Raw genomic sequence first — 16,031 nt, forward strand, 5'->3', positions numbered from 1 at the left:
AGAAAAAGCAGCAAAATGACTAAAGAACAACAAGAGCCCTGGAAATGATAACGGGCGAGATGATCAAATACGATGGAGAAAGCATGATTCAGGAAATACCCTGACTATGTAATATAGCACGGAAAAAAGGGAAGGCAACTAAGGAATAGACAAGATCTGTGCTAGTGACAACACACAAAAAAGGAAGTACATTGGAGTGCAAGAACTACCAAATGATTGCCCTAATGAGTCATCTAGGCAAGGTGCTAATGATCATGCTGATGGAGACACTAAGATTGCAGATAGAACGTACAGCAGACGAGCAAGTGGGATTCAGCAAAGATAGAAGTACCATACAGCAGATATTGGCACTCAGACCGATAGCAGAGAAAGCTGGATGAAAGAACAAGAATGTATACACTTGCTTCGTTGATTTTCAAAAGGCATTTGACAATATAGATCAGAAAGTGACTTGGGCAGTGTTGGAGTCGTACGGCATGGATAGCAGATTGATATGGTTGTTGAAGCATATCAATGAGAATGCGGAGGCAGTAGTGAGAACATGCGGGGGGTTGGAAAGTTGATTTAAAACTAGTAGAGGTATGAGACAAGGAGATCCAACATCACCAAGTATCTTAATCATGCATCTGGAGAGAGTGAAGGACAAGATCAAGGAAGAAGTAGTAGGGATACTTGTGCATGGAAAAAGAATTAACTTGAGGTTCTCAGGTGATATAGTTATCGTTGAGGAAGATGAGGAGAAGCTAGCGAAAATGGTGCAGGTGCTAAACGAAGAAGGGAAGTGGTACAGACTGATTATGAACATTGAGAAAACAAAAACAATGGTATTCGGAGATAAGGAAATAGGAAGGAAGATCAGTATACATGGTATTAAACTAGAAAATGTAGAGAAGATCACATCTGGGGAGCAACATAACGTATGCTCTAGACTGTAAGAAGGAAATAGCAACTAGAATAGTGAACGCAAGAGTGAGTTTGAAGGCGATGGGTAAGATCTGGAAAAGCAAAACTATTAGCTTAGGAATGAAGCTGAGTGTTTTGAAAATGTGTCAGCAGCATGCTGTGCACATGTGAGACGGGTGATAACAAAAGATTCAAAAAGAAGAATATTGGCATTCAAAAGGAGTTGTTATAGGAAGATTGTGAGAGTAGGATGGATGCAGAAGGTCAACAATGAGGAATTATATAGAAAGATACAGCTGAAAGAGAACTTACTGCATAGAGTTTTATAAGACGAAAGCTACAACTATTTGGGCATATTTGCAGAATGAACGACAAACAAAAAATCAAGACCCTGGTATTCAGCATAATGAATGGTTCAAATAGAGGCAGACCCCACAGAGAATGGGTAGATGATATAGTAGGTTGGTGTGGAACTAGTCTACAGAAACTAAGCCACTCTGCACTGGACAGGGAAAGATGGAAATGAATATTGAGAGAGGCATCAGACACCAACGGGTGCTGAGCCCACTGTTATTGGTGATGATGATGAAGGTTTTGCCCACTCTGTTCAATGTATGTAGTGTCAGGGCATTGTTGGCACCATAATAATATATATAATGTTTCTGGAAGTGCACAAGAATGTACGTTTGATCTTGTAACTAACATGGTTAGGTCCAGTGATTGTATCCCCAGAATAAATATGTGGACAAAGTTGGCAGCAGGGTTTGTTGCAAGGAGAAGATCCAGCATTAGTATTACTGTGGTGTAGCCTGTGATTGCTGGTGAGACTCTCTCTCAGGTTAGGAGGTTGTCTGTAGGACAGGACAGCCCTGTCACTGAGGGCCTTCTGGAGTGTAGCATCCTGATCCAGAATAGGTTGTAGATTTTTAACAATGCATTGCAGGGGTTCGAGGTGGGGGCTAAAGGTAGTGTTCTGCTGTTGATCTTCTTGGGCCTCTCCTGAAGTAGCTGGTTTCTGGGTATTCGCATGGCCCTGTCAATTTGTTTTTTTACTTCTCTGGGTGAGTAATTCAGTTTTATAAGTGCTTGATAGAGGTGTTGTAGTTTTCAGTCTCTGTCAGTAGGATCAGAGCAGATGCAATTGTATCTAAGGGTTTCATTGTAAACGATGGATCCTATGGTGTGAGCTGAAACTCAATACACATGCGCTGGTCAGTGAACACTTCAATGGAGTGGCCATTCTGTTAAAGACCTGAGAATGTGTGTCCTGGAACAAAAAGCATTTAAGAACAAATTAGAGCAAGAGATTTGTGAGTTAGAGTTCCTATTCAAATTTGACACTAACACGTGTCCTCTATACTTATAAATGTCAGTCTATATTGGAAATGAAATTGATCTGATGATGTTGATCTGTCCCACGAAAGCTCATCACAGAATAAATCATTTTGCTAGTCTTTAAAGTGCTACCTTTCTGCTGCTTTGTTTTGTTTTTAATGAAGACATTTAAAAATACATTATTCAGCTCCACAAATTAAAACATAAGCATTTTAGACCCAGGATAAGTCCATTTAAACCCACTTTTCACATTTCCTGACCTGTCACAAATTGATATGCCACCCTATAGCCTGGAAGCATAGGCAATCACCTTTCTTACTATGCTATGTTTTATGAGCTTATTACACAGAAATTATGCTGGGGATTTTTTTTTGTTTCATAATGCTTGTTTTTAAATGAGATTCTCAACATCCCCCAGTAGAATTTTAGCACAAATGCTTTTTGATTTGTCCAAATAATAGAGAACAACTCATCTCTTCACATAAAAGCTACCAGAGCTTTTAATTTAGTGAGTTACTGTTTATTTTAATGAGTTTCCTAGGAGATGAGTTGGCATTAGTAGGAGGAGACTAATTTTTGTACTAATACAACTCAAAATTTTACTCAATTTACGCAAAGAAACGAAAAGGCTTCAATTAAACTCTCAATAAGCATTCAGCTATTTTCCCCCACTGCGATTTATAGCATGTGCTTCATCATATTCAGCATAGTGAGGCATGAGAAAAACATGAGCTCAGAGAAAATGACTTCCCAAATTTTTACCAAGGCTTTTATCATCCAAACTGTTTACCCCACATTTTAAGGTGCACTGGCTGAAACTGTGCAAAATGGTTGCAATGCTAGTTGTGCGGCTATAGTGACAGGTCTGTCGTCTGTATAACCCTCCACTTCAGAAACAAATTAAATGTAGCCACCACAGAAATCATTTCACCATAAAGTTAATTTTTTCCGATGAAGAACTTGATCCTGCAAACCTTACTCATGTGAGCAATCCTCATTCACCGAGCCCCCAGTCAAGTAACTTAGCTATAAAATGACACCTGATACAGACAGGATTTACCAAAGGCAGTGGTTCCCAAACTGTGGATTGAAAAGCATTATCTGTTGGCCATAAAGGATTGGTAGTTCATAGAATGCAGCTGCTCCTCCTTGTTTCTAGCTGCTAAATGAGGGCAAAAGAAGTTAAAATCTATTAAATATTTCCCTAACTTTACACTTCCATTTCAACAATATTGTAACTGTACCCAGGAATGCTATTCAGTCTCCAACTGGAGAGGAGTTGGTTCTTGTATTCAGCAGTAAGAAGGCAGTGTCCAGTCCATGTACGTAATTTGATTTAAAAGAAAAAACTTACTTGACAGTCATGTAAACTTTTCATTTATTACATATTAAACAAAGCATGACTCACACCATTGTTCAGAAAAGTTACTGTGATATATTGAGCCTGGGTTTATTCACCTTAACCGATCAACAGCCCTCACACTGCAATGTTTTCAGTCATTAATTTGAGGTAATACATAGGCTCCAAGGGAGCAATGAATCTTTGTGTTCACTTTCTCACTTTCAATGCAAAAAGTTAATGTGCATGATAGTTTTTAAAACAATAAGGGTGTGTCTACACATGCACAGTATTCAGAAAAGACAGCCCTCTTTCGAAAGACTGAAGGGAGCAGCTACACGTGCCATGCGCTCTTTTGATTTGAAATCAAAGGAACGCAGCGCAGACATTGAAAGCTAGATCCCGATCCCATATGGGAAGAGCACCACTCATCGAAAAACAACATGAAAAGAAGGCATGTGTAGATGCTCCACGACCCACTATTTCGAAAGAGGAGTCCTCCATGACAGCACCCAGCCCGATCGCAGAGACGCCCTGCCCTGCCAAGTCGAGCTCTATGATCTGTGTGTCTGGCCGCTCTTAAAACCACATGGACCCAGAAACCCCGTGGCAGGAAGCTGAGAGCAGGCAAGCTGCGAAAGCACAAATAACCATCAGCACGCCCTCTCAGCCACCCCTGATGACAGTGATGGGCACATGGCCAGCACCCGGCAGTCTCCCGAGCCCCAGGGCCCCCCTCAGAGCTCCCACAGGGCTCCCAGGGGTCTATCCCGGGAAAAAAAGAAAAGGGGTCCCTCCTGGACAGACCCTGAACTCCAAGACCTCCTGGGCCTCTGGAAAGAAGAGGAGGTCCTCCAGGAGATGGGGGTAAAGCGGAGGAATGCCGCTGCCTTCGCCTGCCTGGCCTGGGGACTGACCAGCCAAGGCCACCCAGAGTGGACCCCGGAGCAAGTCCGGAGCAAAGTGAAGGAGCTCTGGCAGGGCTATGACTGGGTCCGGGACAAGGCTGGGCGCTCAGGGGCAGGCCCCTCCACCTGTCCCTACTATTGGGAGCTATACTGCATCCCGGGGCCCTGGGACAGCTCTCCACCCACAGCAGTCCTGGACAGCTCAGCAGGCCAGCCTGAGCCGGAGGAGCTGCAGGAGCCAGGACCAGCCAGCCCGAGCCAGGGGGCAGACACCACCCGGAACTGGTCCAGCGAGGAGGCTGACCTCGTCATTGACATCCCCTCACGGTCGTCCAGCCAGGCCACAGTGAGCCAGGTGTCCCCGGAGAACATCGAGGTCTCCCCCGATAAGTGCACAGCAGGCCAGCATCCCAGCGGGCAGGGTGGGGGTGGCATCCCTGCCCGTGGACCAGGCACAGGCCTGGAGGCCCAGGGACAGACACCCCAGTTGGCCACAGTCCCAAACACACCCTCTGTGCCAACCAGCGCCACCCAGCACCCAGGCCCGTGGACAGTTCTAGGCACCCAGTTGTCCAGGGGGATGCCCGCGGGCCGACCCACACCCAGGGATGGTTCCACCCAAGAGGGAAGCCCTGTGTGCATTTGACGCCACAGGGATGCCATGCCCACCATGGCCAGGCCCCTGGGGGGTCAGGGGAGGTGGAGCCTTGGGGGGACAGAGTCCCGGGGGGGAAATGGGGGACAAGGTGCTGCCCAGAGACTGACATGCTATCCATCAGCCCTTCCAGGTGCAGCAAGTGACGGCCCACACAGTCCACTGGGGGATGAAGGTGCCAGCCTCCGTACGCCAGCACAGGCTGGAACTGCGGAAGACCCTGGCATCGTGGGTTCACCCCAACCAGCCCACACAGATGTCCGTGAACTGGCCTTTGGGGTCCACCAGGGCCTGGAGGACCACCGAGTAGTAGCCCTTCCAGTTGATACAGAGGCCGGTGCTGTGTGGTGGGGTGCAGATGGGAACATGCATCCCGTCAGGGCACCAAAGCAGTTCAGGAACCCGAATGAGGAGAAAACCTCGACGATGGCATGCAAGTCCCCAGTGCAGATGACCTGGTGCAGGAGCATGGCATTCAGGGCACAGACAACCTGCATGGGAGGGAGGCCATGCCCTCTCATGAGGGTGTGGCAGGGTGTTCCCAGCCAGCAACTCCCTCCTGGCGCCTCCCGGTCAGCAACCCCGAGGGGTCCCTGTTGTCCATAGGCCCCATTCCCGTGGTGGGAGTGTGCCCTGGGCCTGGCTTACCTCCATGACCACTGCTGCAACAGTGGCCTTGCCCACCTCGAACTGGCGGCCCACTGAGCAGTAGGAGTCCGAGGTGGCCAGTTTCCATTCCTCAATTGCAACTTGCTTCTCAAGGGGGGACTGCAGGCCGCATAGTGGTGTCCTGATCCCTCAATGCAAGGTGCCAGCCAGTGACACAGCTCCTGGAAGGTGTCCGGCTCATGTGAAAGTTCTGGAGCCAGGTAGCATCATCCCATTGCCCCAGAATTAGTCACTCCCACCAGTCCATGCTGCTGGGATGGCTCCACAGGCGCCAGAGTACTAGGGGGCAGGCTCTGTGTCCTCAGGGGGGCTGTTCTGTCTCCCAAGAAGGAGGGGAGCAGCTGCAGCGACTGTGCAGACAACGTGGGCACCAGTGCCCATGATGTCTGCATCCAGTGCGAGGAACAGGGTGTCATCCGCCATAGTGCTGCTGCACTGGGGTCCACGTTGCTCCTGGCAGCTCAGCAGGCCTGGGCTAGTGCAGGGCGGGGGAACTGGAGGTGGGCCTTTAAGGCGATGGCTGGCTGTGGGCCCCAGAAGGGTGTGGCAGCCAGGCAACCCTGTCCGCAGCATCTCCTCCTCCCTTCTTTCGAAAGAGCGCTCGTACATGTGTGGACACACTTTCGAAATAATGGGATGGGGTCTTCAAAAGAGTGGGTCAGAACCTCCATGTAGTCATGCTCTTTTGAAAGCTGGTATATCAATTTCTGGCTTTCAATTATGCTCTTTTGATGGTGGGCTCCTGCGTATACACGGCATAACTGAAAAAACAATGTTCTGCAGAACATTGTCAAAATCTGTTGGTTTTGAGGTAACATCTCTTTCGCAGGAAAGAAGAGGGTTTCTGTTGAGGGATTACATCACCAAAGAGTTTTTTTAATAGGCTTGCACTGGTGGTTCTCGGATTTTTGTCACCAACAAAGTACATTTTAATAGGCCATCAGCTTCTGGGTAAGCTTCATTCTTACAAATGACCAGAACATTAAAATAAAGAATTTCTTATTGATGTTCATAGTATCTACTTTAAAATAGAGTTAATGCCAATAATACAGGCTACTTTACTGACTCTTGCATTTACTGTTTTGCAAAACTGAACAAAAAGAGCAATTAAAAAACATAACGTCTGTGTGCTGGCCGGGATTGTCAGATTTAACTTCAAATTTCCTTCCTTTGCTTAAGTTAAAGCAAGATTGTGTACTAAAGTTAGTGGAATGCTAGTGTAAGGCTTTGCATTTATTATGGCTTGACTTCCAAGTAAAATTTGCTCTCAATTTACAAATTACAAACTGCTTTTTTTTCCTTGCGGAAGTCATAGAATCGTAGAATCCTAGGATTGGGAGGAACATTGAGAGGTCTAGTCCAGTCTTCCAGCCTGAGGCAGGACCACATAACCATAAAACAATTGTTTTGAGAGATTTTTGTAAATAGTCATGTTGTGCTACGTATGTATTGGATTTTTTGTAAGACTCCATTTTGGAAGAACAGACTCCATCTTGTAAGGTGTCAGGTGACACCAGCACAGGTAGAGCTGGGTCAGTATGGTTCCAGCTGGATTTTCCCACCCCTTTGCCTTAGAACTTTCATGCTACTGAGTTGATAAAAAGCCAGACCCTGTCAATCAAGTTGAGTTCCATTTCAGAGCCAGTTCCATCACAGTTTCACCAGGGTCCCGGAGAGTTCCAGCCATTGGCAGAGAATCAGAGCAGAGTCAAGGCAGTGGGACTCCTCAGGTATCCCAGTCCTCTAGCACTGAGGTATCCTAACAGTGCTCTAGGGAAACGAGAAGCAGATCCACAGCTGCAGACCATCTCTTCACTGGGATCTTCCAGGTGTTCCTCCCACAGAGCTTCCAATTAGCTTGACAGTTGAAGGTGCCAGACCTCACGCTGCACTTTGTTCCATTTACTCTGTAACATTACCTTCCTTATTGTCCAGGGTGTGCACTTTCATTCTTTACCTCCATTTTCCCCCCCCATTTAGCTATTTTGGGTCCTAAGCTTCAAGCCTAATTAACAGTTCCAGTTACTGTGCTTTAAAATTACATGTTGTGGATGTTATTATTTGAACCATGTCCCCCCTTTTCCTACTTATTGTAAATTTATCCCTTATTACATTTATGAACTTATTTTAGTGTCTGTTTCCTTTCTAATCTACTTTAATTGAGTAAGATCCTTGCTAGTGATAGATATGGCACTGGCTTGCACTCCTGGGTTGCACTCCTGGGACAGGAACAACCCAGATTCTGGGCTGGCTTAATTTTGTAGTTGCCTTAGTCCCTGAGGTAACACAATCCCTGCCTGTTGTAGCATGTTTTTAAAAACCATCCATGATGCAGGTTCCACAACCTCCCTTGGTAACTTGTTCCAGTAGCAAACTATTCTTATATTTTGAAAGGGTTTCCTAATTCATGAGTATCTTCTATGGGGCAGGGTAAGCCGATTACTCCTTGTCCTACTTTCAGTAGACACAGAACAATTGATGCCTCTCCTCTTTGTAACAGCCTGAAACCTATCTGAAAACTTACCAAGTTCTCTCAATTCTTTTCTCAAGACTAAGCATACTTGGTTTTTTTTTCACCTTTCCTCAGAGACCATGTTTTTGAAATCTTTCATTTTTGTTGCTCGTCTCTGGATGTTCTCCTTTGTCCACATCTATCTCAAAGAGTGGCACCTAAAACTGGCCAGACTGTTCCCGCTGTTGCTTCATCACTGAATAGTAGAACAGACCTAATACCTCTTGTGCCTTATTTGCAACACTCATTAATACACTCCAGAATATTAGCCCTTTTTCACTATTACATCACATTGGTGGCTCATATTCAATTTATCTTTTGCAGCAGTACTACTAGCCCAGCCAGTTATTCCACAATTTCTATTTATGCATTTGATTTTCATTTCCTACGCAAAGTAGTTTGCACCTGTCCTTACTGAAATACACCTTGTAGATTTCAGTCCAGTTCTTCAATTTGCCGAAGTCATTTTGAATCCTTATCTCCTGTCCTGCAAGATGTTTGTAACCCTTCCTACCTTGATATCATGCACACATTTTATAAGCACTCTCCACTCCATTCTCCCAGTCATTCATAAAAATATTGAATAGTACCAGACCCAGGTGTGGCATACCTGCACACAGTCGGGATGAGTAAGTAGTTGTGTCACCCCTGCCCCGTGCCGTAGGGTAGCCTTTACAATGGCGTACTGCTGTCGCAAACAGCTTGGACTGTCCACAATTAAACAGCTTACAGCATGCAAGACACTGCCAGCTATGTCTGCGTGGGCTGCAACCAGCCAGCTTTAAAGATTAAGAGAGCATGACCTGAATTCAGCCCCAGATTCCCCCTCAAAACATACGTCCTGTTCTTCCCAGCTGTGTCCTGGACAGTGCAAATGTATTAAGTTCATTATCGTTTAAGGGAATATTTGCACTGAATTTATTACCTCAAAGTTACCCAGACACAAATAAATGGGATTAAATGAAACAGTAAGACAAGTCTATTAATTACAAAGAGATCAATGCTGAATACAAGTAGAGATGCTTAAGAGTCATATGGTTACAAGAAAAATACAAGATGCAAAGGGAGCATACTGTTATAAAGGCAGCTTTATAGCCTCTTTGAACATCAGCAGTTAGCAAATAGACCTCTGACCCTAAAAGCACCCCACTGCTAGATGGCATGGAGCTCCCAAGTATAGGACAATGAATCTCATCTGGCCTGGTCACCTGTGTGATACTTATTGAAGGGGGGCATTTAATTTCAGAAAACTAGTAAGTCTGTGTTCATTACATACATGTACAATTAACCTACAAAGAATTATACCAATGAGCTGGAAATAGGTAACTGTAATGGTGTTCACACCAGGCATATCAGAGGAAGTCAAGAGGTTTTGCAGACAAAAGAAAGGGGCTGACATTTCAAGCCACATGAGAAGGAAAGCAGGACAGACATTTGTAGCAGTGACTGCAAGGGTATCATGTGCCTTGTAAAAGTTAAAAGCAGGGGAAAGGAACTTTAGCTGGGGATACATGTTTACTGGACTAAAAAAGGGGTGAGGGAGGAACCTCCAAGTTATCCTTCAACAGAAGAGACAGAGAAAACCAAGCACTTTCAACTATGTGATTGGATCCTGAGCAAGGACTAGCCATTCAGCTGGAAGAATGACTTTGGTGAAAACTGTATAGAACAAATAGACTAGTTTATTGCATTTGGGTGTTGGTATGATTCTGAAACAATTTCCACCACTTAAACCTATGTCTATGTTAATAAACTTGTTTCAGTTTTACCATAAACCAACTCAGTTCTGTGATTAAAGGGGAGGTGAGATAACCTCAGTGAAGTTAATCAGTTGCTGTGTACTGCCTTGTTAAAGGAACAGCAAACTTGATAGTGTTTGTGGGTGCTACAGTAAGAGAGGCTGAACATTGCAGAAGGACAATTTTTGGGGAAAACTTGGGGTTGGCAAGGTTGTGGAGGTCCCTCTGCAAGAAGTAACTGGGTGGTGTGCATACAGGTGAGACCTGCATGCTTGTAGGCTGGCTGGCTAGCAGCCACAGAAGCCAACAATTCAAGGCTCTCAGAGTTGCAGGGAAGGTGGTGAGGAACCCTTTTCTAGCCTGGTTGAATCTAAGAGTCACAATAACCACTTTTAAATTTAGCCTTTTTGAAATGTTAAGTTGATTAACATTTTAAACAAGTTGATTTATCTTTCAATAAATATGAACTACATTTCTGATCTTCATACGCTACAGATAGGAAATGTGAACAACAAAAATTACAAAATAGAGTATTTACATATAAGGAAAAATAATTCTCATCAACATTCCTTTTAACATAAGAAAATTTATTTTGCACACAAGTAGTATTTACAGAAAAATGTACTGTTTTTAAAAATTATATAAGTTTAATATATTTCCTCTGAAAGAAACTTCATGTCTTTTGTATTATAAAAACATATTGCCTTTGCTATGTGAAAACCTGCTGCCTAACTCTCTGGATTTCTTTATTAGGGCTTTCTTTTGAGCTTCGTCAAATCGATTGACTTGGAGGTCCTGGTCTCGGTCAAAGGGCCTTCTCTCTTGAGGCTTATCTTCAGCTGCTTCGGTTTTTAATTTTTTAAGATGCATGTCCATTAGAGATTCTGATCTTTTGGAGTCCTGGAAATAGGGGAAGGAGGAGGATGAATATTGAAGAATGATGGTGAAATAGAGCAAAGAGAAAAATTGTCTAAAATTTAAAAATTGTTTAAAATTGTTTAAAAAAAAGCTGTGTCAAGTTAGGATGGTTGAAGAATTTCAGGAAAACATACTCAATATAGACAAGTGCAGGATAACTCAAATTAAAAAAAGCCACACTTCTGTACAGTTTTAAAATGGGGTCCTTAACTCACTGTACACAGATCAGTACAGTTACAGAAAAAAGTACAAAAGCTTAGTTTTAATTTAACAAGACATTTAAGCACGTATTTTAGATTTAATCATGTGACTAGTCTAATGCAGTCATTAGGATTACTCATGTGCTTGAAATTAAGCACAATCTGAAGAACTTGCTGAATCAGGGGGCTTATGTTTTTCAGAACCTGATCCTGTTGTCAGTCAATGGTAAAACTCTCACTAATTTTAATTAGGCACAGCATCAGTTCCAAGTAAAGGATGCTGCATCATCCTTTGAGAGCAAACCCATTGCAAACTCATGCAAAGGCCTGACACAAACTGGTCTAAATATACACAAATCTGAATATATATCTTGATCTGTATTTTTAATGATGTCTACTTGAAGACAAACTCTTTGTTAAATTCTATTTTTCCTTCTTTTTATTCCCCAGCTGTTGTCACCAACCTCCAGCAATACCAGAAACAGCTGTTGTGGAAAATCACTGGATCGCAGGCCAGATTAACTCTGTGTAATTCTATAGATTTTTAACAGTTACACCAGAGGTTTGGTAACTGAGCACGATCACTGCAAACGCTAAAATTAAGAAACCCTTCTGAGACAGAAAGCACTTTCCATGAAAATGTCCTTGGTAGGAAAACAATGGAGAAAGGAAAAAATCCATTTGAAAATGACCTAGGACTTGTTTCTACACAGAACATTTTTCAAAACATTTTAAGTGGCATCAATAAAGTTTCCAAAATTATAGCATGTGTTTCTACCCAGTAAAGAGAACAGAATACGAAATAACAGAACTGCATTTATTCACTGTCTATGACTGAATAAGGAGCAAGAAATACAAAGAAGATTCAAGACTGAATACTAATAGCTGTGGATCTGTAAGCCATATAAATCTAAGAGGATATATCACCTAATGAACTGCAAATAAATTGGGAGTGCCCAATAAACTCAATTTTTCTAATATAAACCAAGGTTGCAGTCTAAGTTAATTATTTTCTCTCAGGAGATTTGACTGTCTTCCAGCTGATGTGTGTAGACAAGGGAAAACAGGAAGGGGTAAGTGCAGGAGAGATCTTAGCTCAAGATATGAGACAACAGTGGGCGTGGGAGACAGGTAATTATGAGGCTCAGATTTTTAATTACCAATATTTGTCCATGAAAACTGCAACTGCTTTTGCAGAAACTAAGGAATATTTCAAAGTAAAAATATTACCAAAGCCAGGCAATTACGGTATTGATTTCTTAGGCACATCTAGCCTCTGTTGGATGGTTCTGTAATTTTACCTTTCAATTAAACCTTTAGTACTGTTTTTTTTAGGGATGCCTGTAACTTACTGAAGTCTTTCATTGTTTGAACTGAAATGCTCCATTTCCAGCAATGCAAGTTCTATCATGGGAATAATTTAAATTAAACACAAACTGAAACTAATCTAACAAAATGTGTTTAGGTTTCCATATACAAGCTGACGCTACTTTTTCAGCAGCAGTGGAAGGGCCCAATATTACTGTTGTTGAAGTCGAGGGCAAATTCTCTAATGGCTTAAATGGTTGCCGGTTTGGGTCCTAGAAGAGAAGGATGTAGTGCTATCACCATGGAAACCAACAGTGCTAGGGATGAGAAACTCAAAACAGTAAAGAACTAAAGGGAACCCAGAAGAAAAAAAAAATTGTACTTATACTTGCATTATATGAAGACAGCTGCTCAGCCAGTCTCTTGTCTCTCGCCGATAATATAATTTCTTCATCACCTCTCGTGTTTGATCTCTTTGCTACTTGCATTTCCTGATGAATGGAAGCAGATTACAATTATTAGCAGGCAGCATACTTCAAGTGCAAAAATCTATATTTATCTTACTTAAATATTAGAGAAACAGGTCAAGATAGAGCCTTTGTACCTCTGCCCCCCCAGGCTTTTTTGTTCTGCTTGATAAGAAACAGTAGGGCTACACAGTAACTGGCTGTTCATTAAATTGATACAGAACAATGGACTTCCCAGGCTGTTACAGACAGATGTTATTTAATGTAAGGAAGAAAATAACTACTTTACGTCCCAAATTTCTCTGTTAGGGAACATAATGAGAACACTTTTATTATGTGTTCCTTGAATGGATGGCAGAGGTGAACTTTGAGAAGACTGAGCGCGCGCGCGTGCACACACACACACACACACACACACACACACACACACACACACACACACACAGAGAGAGAGAGAGAGAGAGAGAGAGAGAGAGGGGCACATTCACATAAATGAATAAATGCTCACCTTGGCTTTCCTCTCTCTGTCAGCTGGAGTATCTGTCCAAACTGACTTATCTCCTGATTTCTCATCTGTTCTTCTCTTGAATGTTCTTGGGCCCAATCCAAAGCTTTTCAATTCTGGTGGAAGTTCAGTCATCCAAGATTCCCTTGTAACTTGCCTGGACCTGTCCTTTAAGGGGAAAAAAATCATAGTGGGAAACTTTAATAACAAACAAAACAAAAAAACCCCATGGATTCTTCTAGGTAACATTTTCTTAAGCACTACAGTCATATAGCATCTTCAATACATAGAGTTAGCTTTATCTAAAGGGTTGTGTGAATTTTAACCAGGGGGAAAAAAATGCAGAGATACCAACTTACATCATCTGAAGAAGTAAGCTTTTCTTTCATTCGCTGAGCTCTGCGTTCAAAGTCTCTAGTTACACTGGATTCTACTGGTCCTTTAGCAGGCATTGGACCTATGAGGGTATCGTCATCATCCTCGCTACTATCTGTTGCCTTCCAAAAATAAAATAAGACGTCGATAAACCAGAATAGGTCACTACAGAAACATTCTTAGCTACACAATTTCTATACCACTGTGGCTATGTCTACACCAGCACCCCCCTTTCAAAAGGGGAATGATAATGAGACACTTTGGGATACGCTAATGAGGGCTGCAATGAATATGCAGCACCTCATTAGCATAATGGCAGCCACGGCACTTCAAAGTTGCTGTTTTTGATCGTGCATGGCTCATCCACACGGGGTCCTTCTCGAAGGGACCCTCCACACTTCAAAATCCCCTCATTCCTATAACCAAATATTCATTGCAGCACCTCATTAGCATATCCCCAACTGTCTCATTAGCATCCCCCTTTCAAAAGCGGGGTGCTAGGGTAGGCATAGCCTGTATGTTTAATAGCTCATATAAATCCTCACTGTCTTCTCAAACAGGCCAGCAACCAATAATTTCTCTCAATTCATGTTAAGAAGCAGGTGTGAGCACACTCATCCCTCACTCTACGAGCACAACTGGTTCCCAACTTTGTGCTTGTTGGCAAAAACTCATAAAAAGGACACAAAATTCTCATTAAAATACACGTAAAAGTCTCTGATTGGTTCCTAGAGTTCGAGGAAGGAGTGGCAGCAGGCGGCGTTGCTTTCAAAAGGTAAGTGAACCTCGGGGTTGGAAAAGGTTAAAGGCTGGGGGCAGTTTGGGGCCATAAGTGGGAGGGAGGGTTAAAACCTGGTGGCCAGTTGGGTCTATGGGGTGGTCAGGGGAGTCATGCTGCTGAAGGCTGGGTGTGTGGTCCGGTGGGGGGGTGGGGTTATGCGGCATTGGGTTAGGTCTACCAGGCTGGTGGGGAGTGGAGGCAGGGGTCAGGCTGCCACGGGGCCAGTCTGCAGGGCTGGGAAGAGTGAGTGTGTTAAGGCTGCCACAGGTTGGGGCCGTGGGGTGGGTAGGGGGGTCAGACTAGGACAGGTTGGAGCCGCGGGGAGGGGATTAGCCTTGTATTAGTGGGAGAGTTCACTCAGAGTGAACAAAGGTAAGTGTGTCTCATTTAAGCGAGTACTCGTTAGTAAAGTACTCATTTAATGAGGGATAAGTGTACATGTATTATAAAAATACACACAATACACGTGTATCTAAGCATTTAAAAGTTGTATAATCCCAGCTCTAACTCACATTGGGCTTGTCTATACTTGCCCCCAGCTTCGAAGGGGGCATGTTAATCAGGGTGACGGGGGATTACTAATGAAGTGCTGCAGTGAATATGCATCACTTCATAAGGCTAATTCTCCCTTGTGACAACTTCGAAGCCTCAAACTTCAAAGTGCTGGCATGAGCGTAGCCAAGGGCACTTCAAAGTGCCTTTACTCAAAATTCTGGGAGGTAAAGGCACTTCGAAGTGCCCGCAGCTACACGCATGCCGGCACTTTGAAGTTTGACGCTTCGAAGTTGCTGCGGGGAAGAACTAGCCTAATGAAGTGCTGTGTATTCACCGCAGCAGTTCATTAGTAATCTCCCAGTGCCCTGATTAACATGCCCCCTTCAAAGTTGGGGGCAAATGTAGACCCAGCCATTACCTTTAACAGAAAAGTTATTTCTAATCTACCCTTGCCAAAGTAGTCTTTAGTGGTGGTCAACAGAATTCATGCCCGAAAGACACTAACAGTAAACTTTTTTTTGTTAAAGATAAGTAGGATATATTCAACATCAAGGTGATATTTTTTGATACTCTGCTCATGCTCCTATAACTCCACTGATAGATGAGTAAGATCAGAAATAAATGAAGTGTACGCGTACAACTCTGATTTCATGGGCACCAATCTATCCTCCATTACTGACATCAGCCTTCTGAATGTATTGCTATACGTGTATATTGCATTTTACACAGCAAACTGAAGTGTTTAAAATCTAAACTGATCACAGCAAGACTGGATGTTAGGAGGGTGACAAAAAAAAAAAAGCAGAGAAAATACTTATGGAATTGCTTCACTGGGACAGCGCACACTGTAGTAATTCCCAGTTAAGGGGCTTTCTGTTTTTAAAATCGTTTTCAATGTCATCTAAAATGGAATTTATATAAC

The 16,031-nt window shown here is 43.3% G+C and overlaps 1 protein-coding gene across 4 annotated transcripts in view; it reads right to left on the reverse strand.

Moving 5' to 3' along the window:
- Positions 1-10,614: 10,614 nt before the first annotated feature.
- GPALPP1 (GPALPP motifs containing 1) overlaps positions 10,615-16,031 on the reverse strand; it is a 32,021-nt gene continuing 26,604 nt past the window's right edge. For all 4 annotated transcript variants that reach the window (XM_074988221.1, XM_074988211.1, XM_074988231.1 and 1 more), the window contains exons 5-8: positions 13,818-13,955; positions 13,462-13,626; positions 12,879-12,977; positions 10,615-10,960 (exon numbers count right to left, since the gene is read on the reverse strand). In XM_074988221.1, coding sequence (XP_074844322.1) covers positions 10,748-10,960; positions 12,879-12,977; positions 13,462-13,626; positions 13,818-13,955 — 615 coding nt within the window. In that variant the 3' untranslated portion in view covers positions 10,615-10,747. The remainder of the gene's footprint in view (positions 10,961-12,878; positions 12,978-13,461; positions 13,627-13,817; positions 13,956-16,031) is intronic.

Source organism: Carettochelys insculpta, chromosome 1, assembly GCF_033958435.1.
Source record: "Carettochelys insculpta isolate YL-2023 chromosome 1, ASM3395843v1, whole genome shotgun sequence".
Lineage (NCBI taxonomy): Eukaryota > Metazoa > Chordata > Testudines > Carettochelyidae > Carettochelys > Carettochelys insculpta.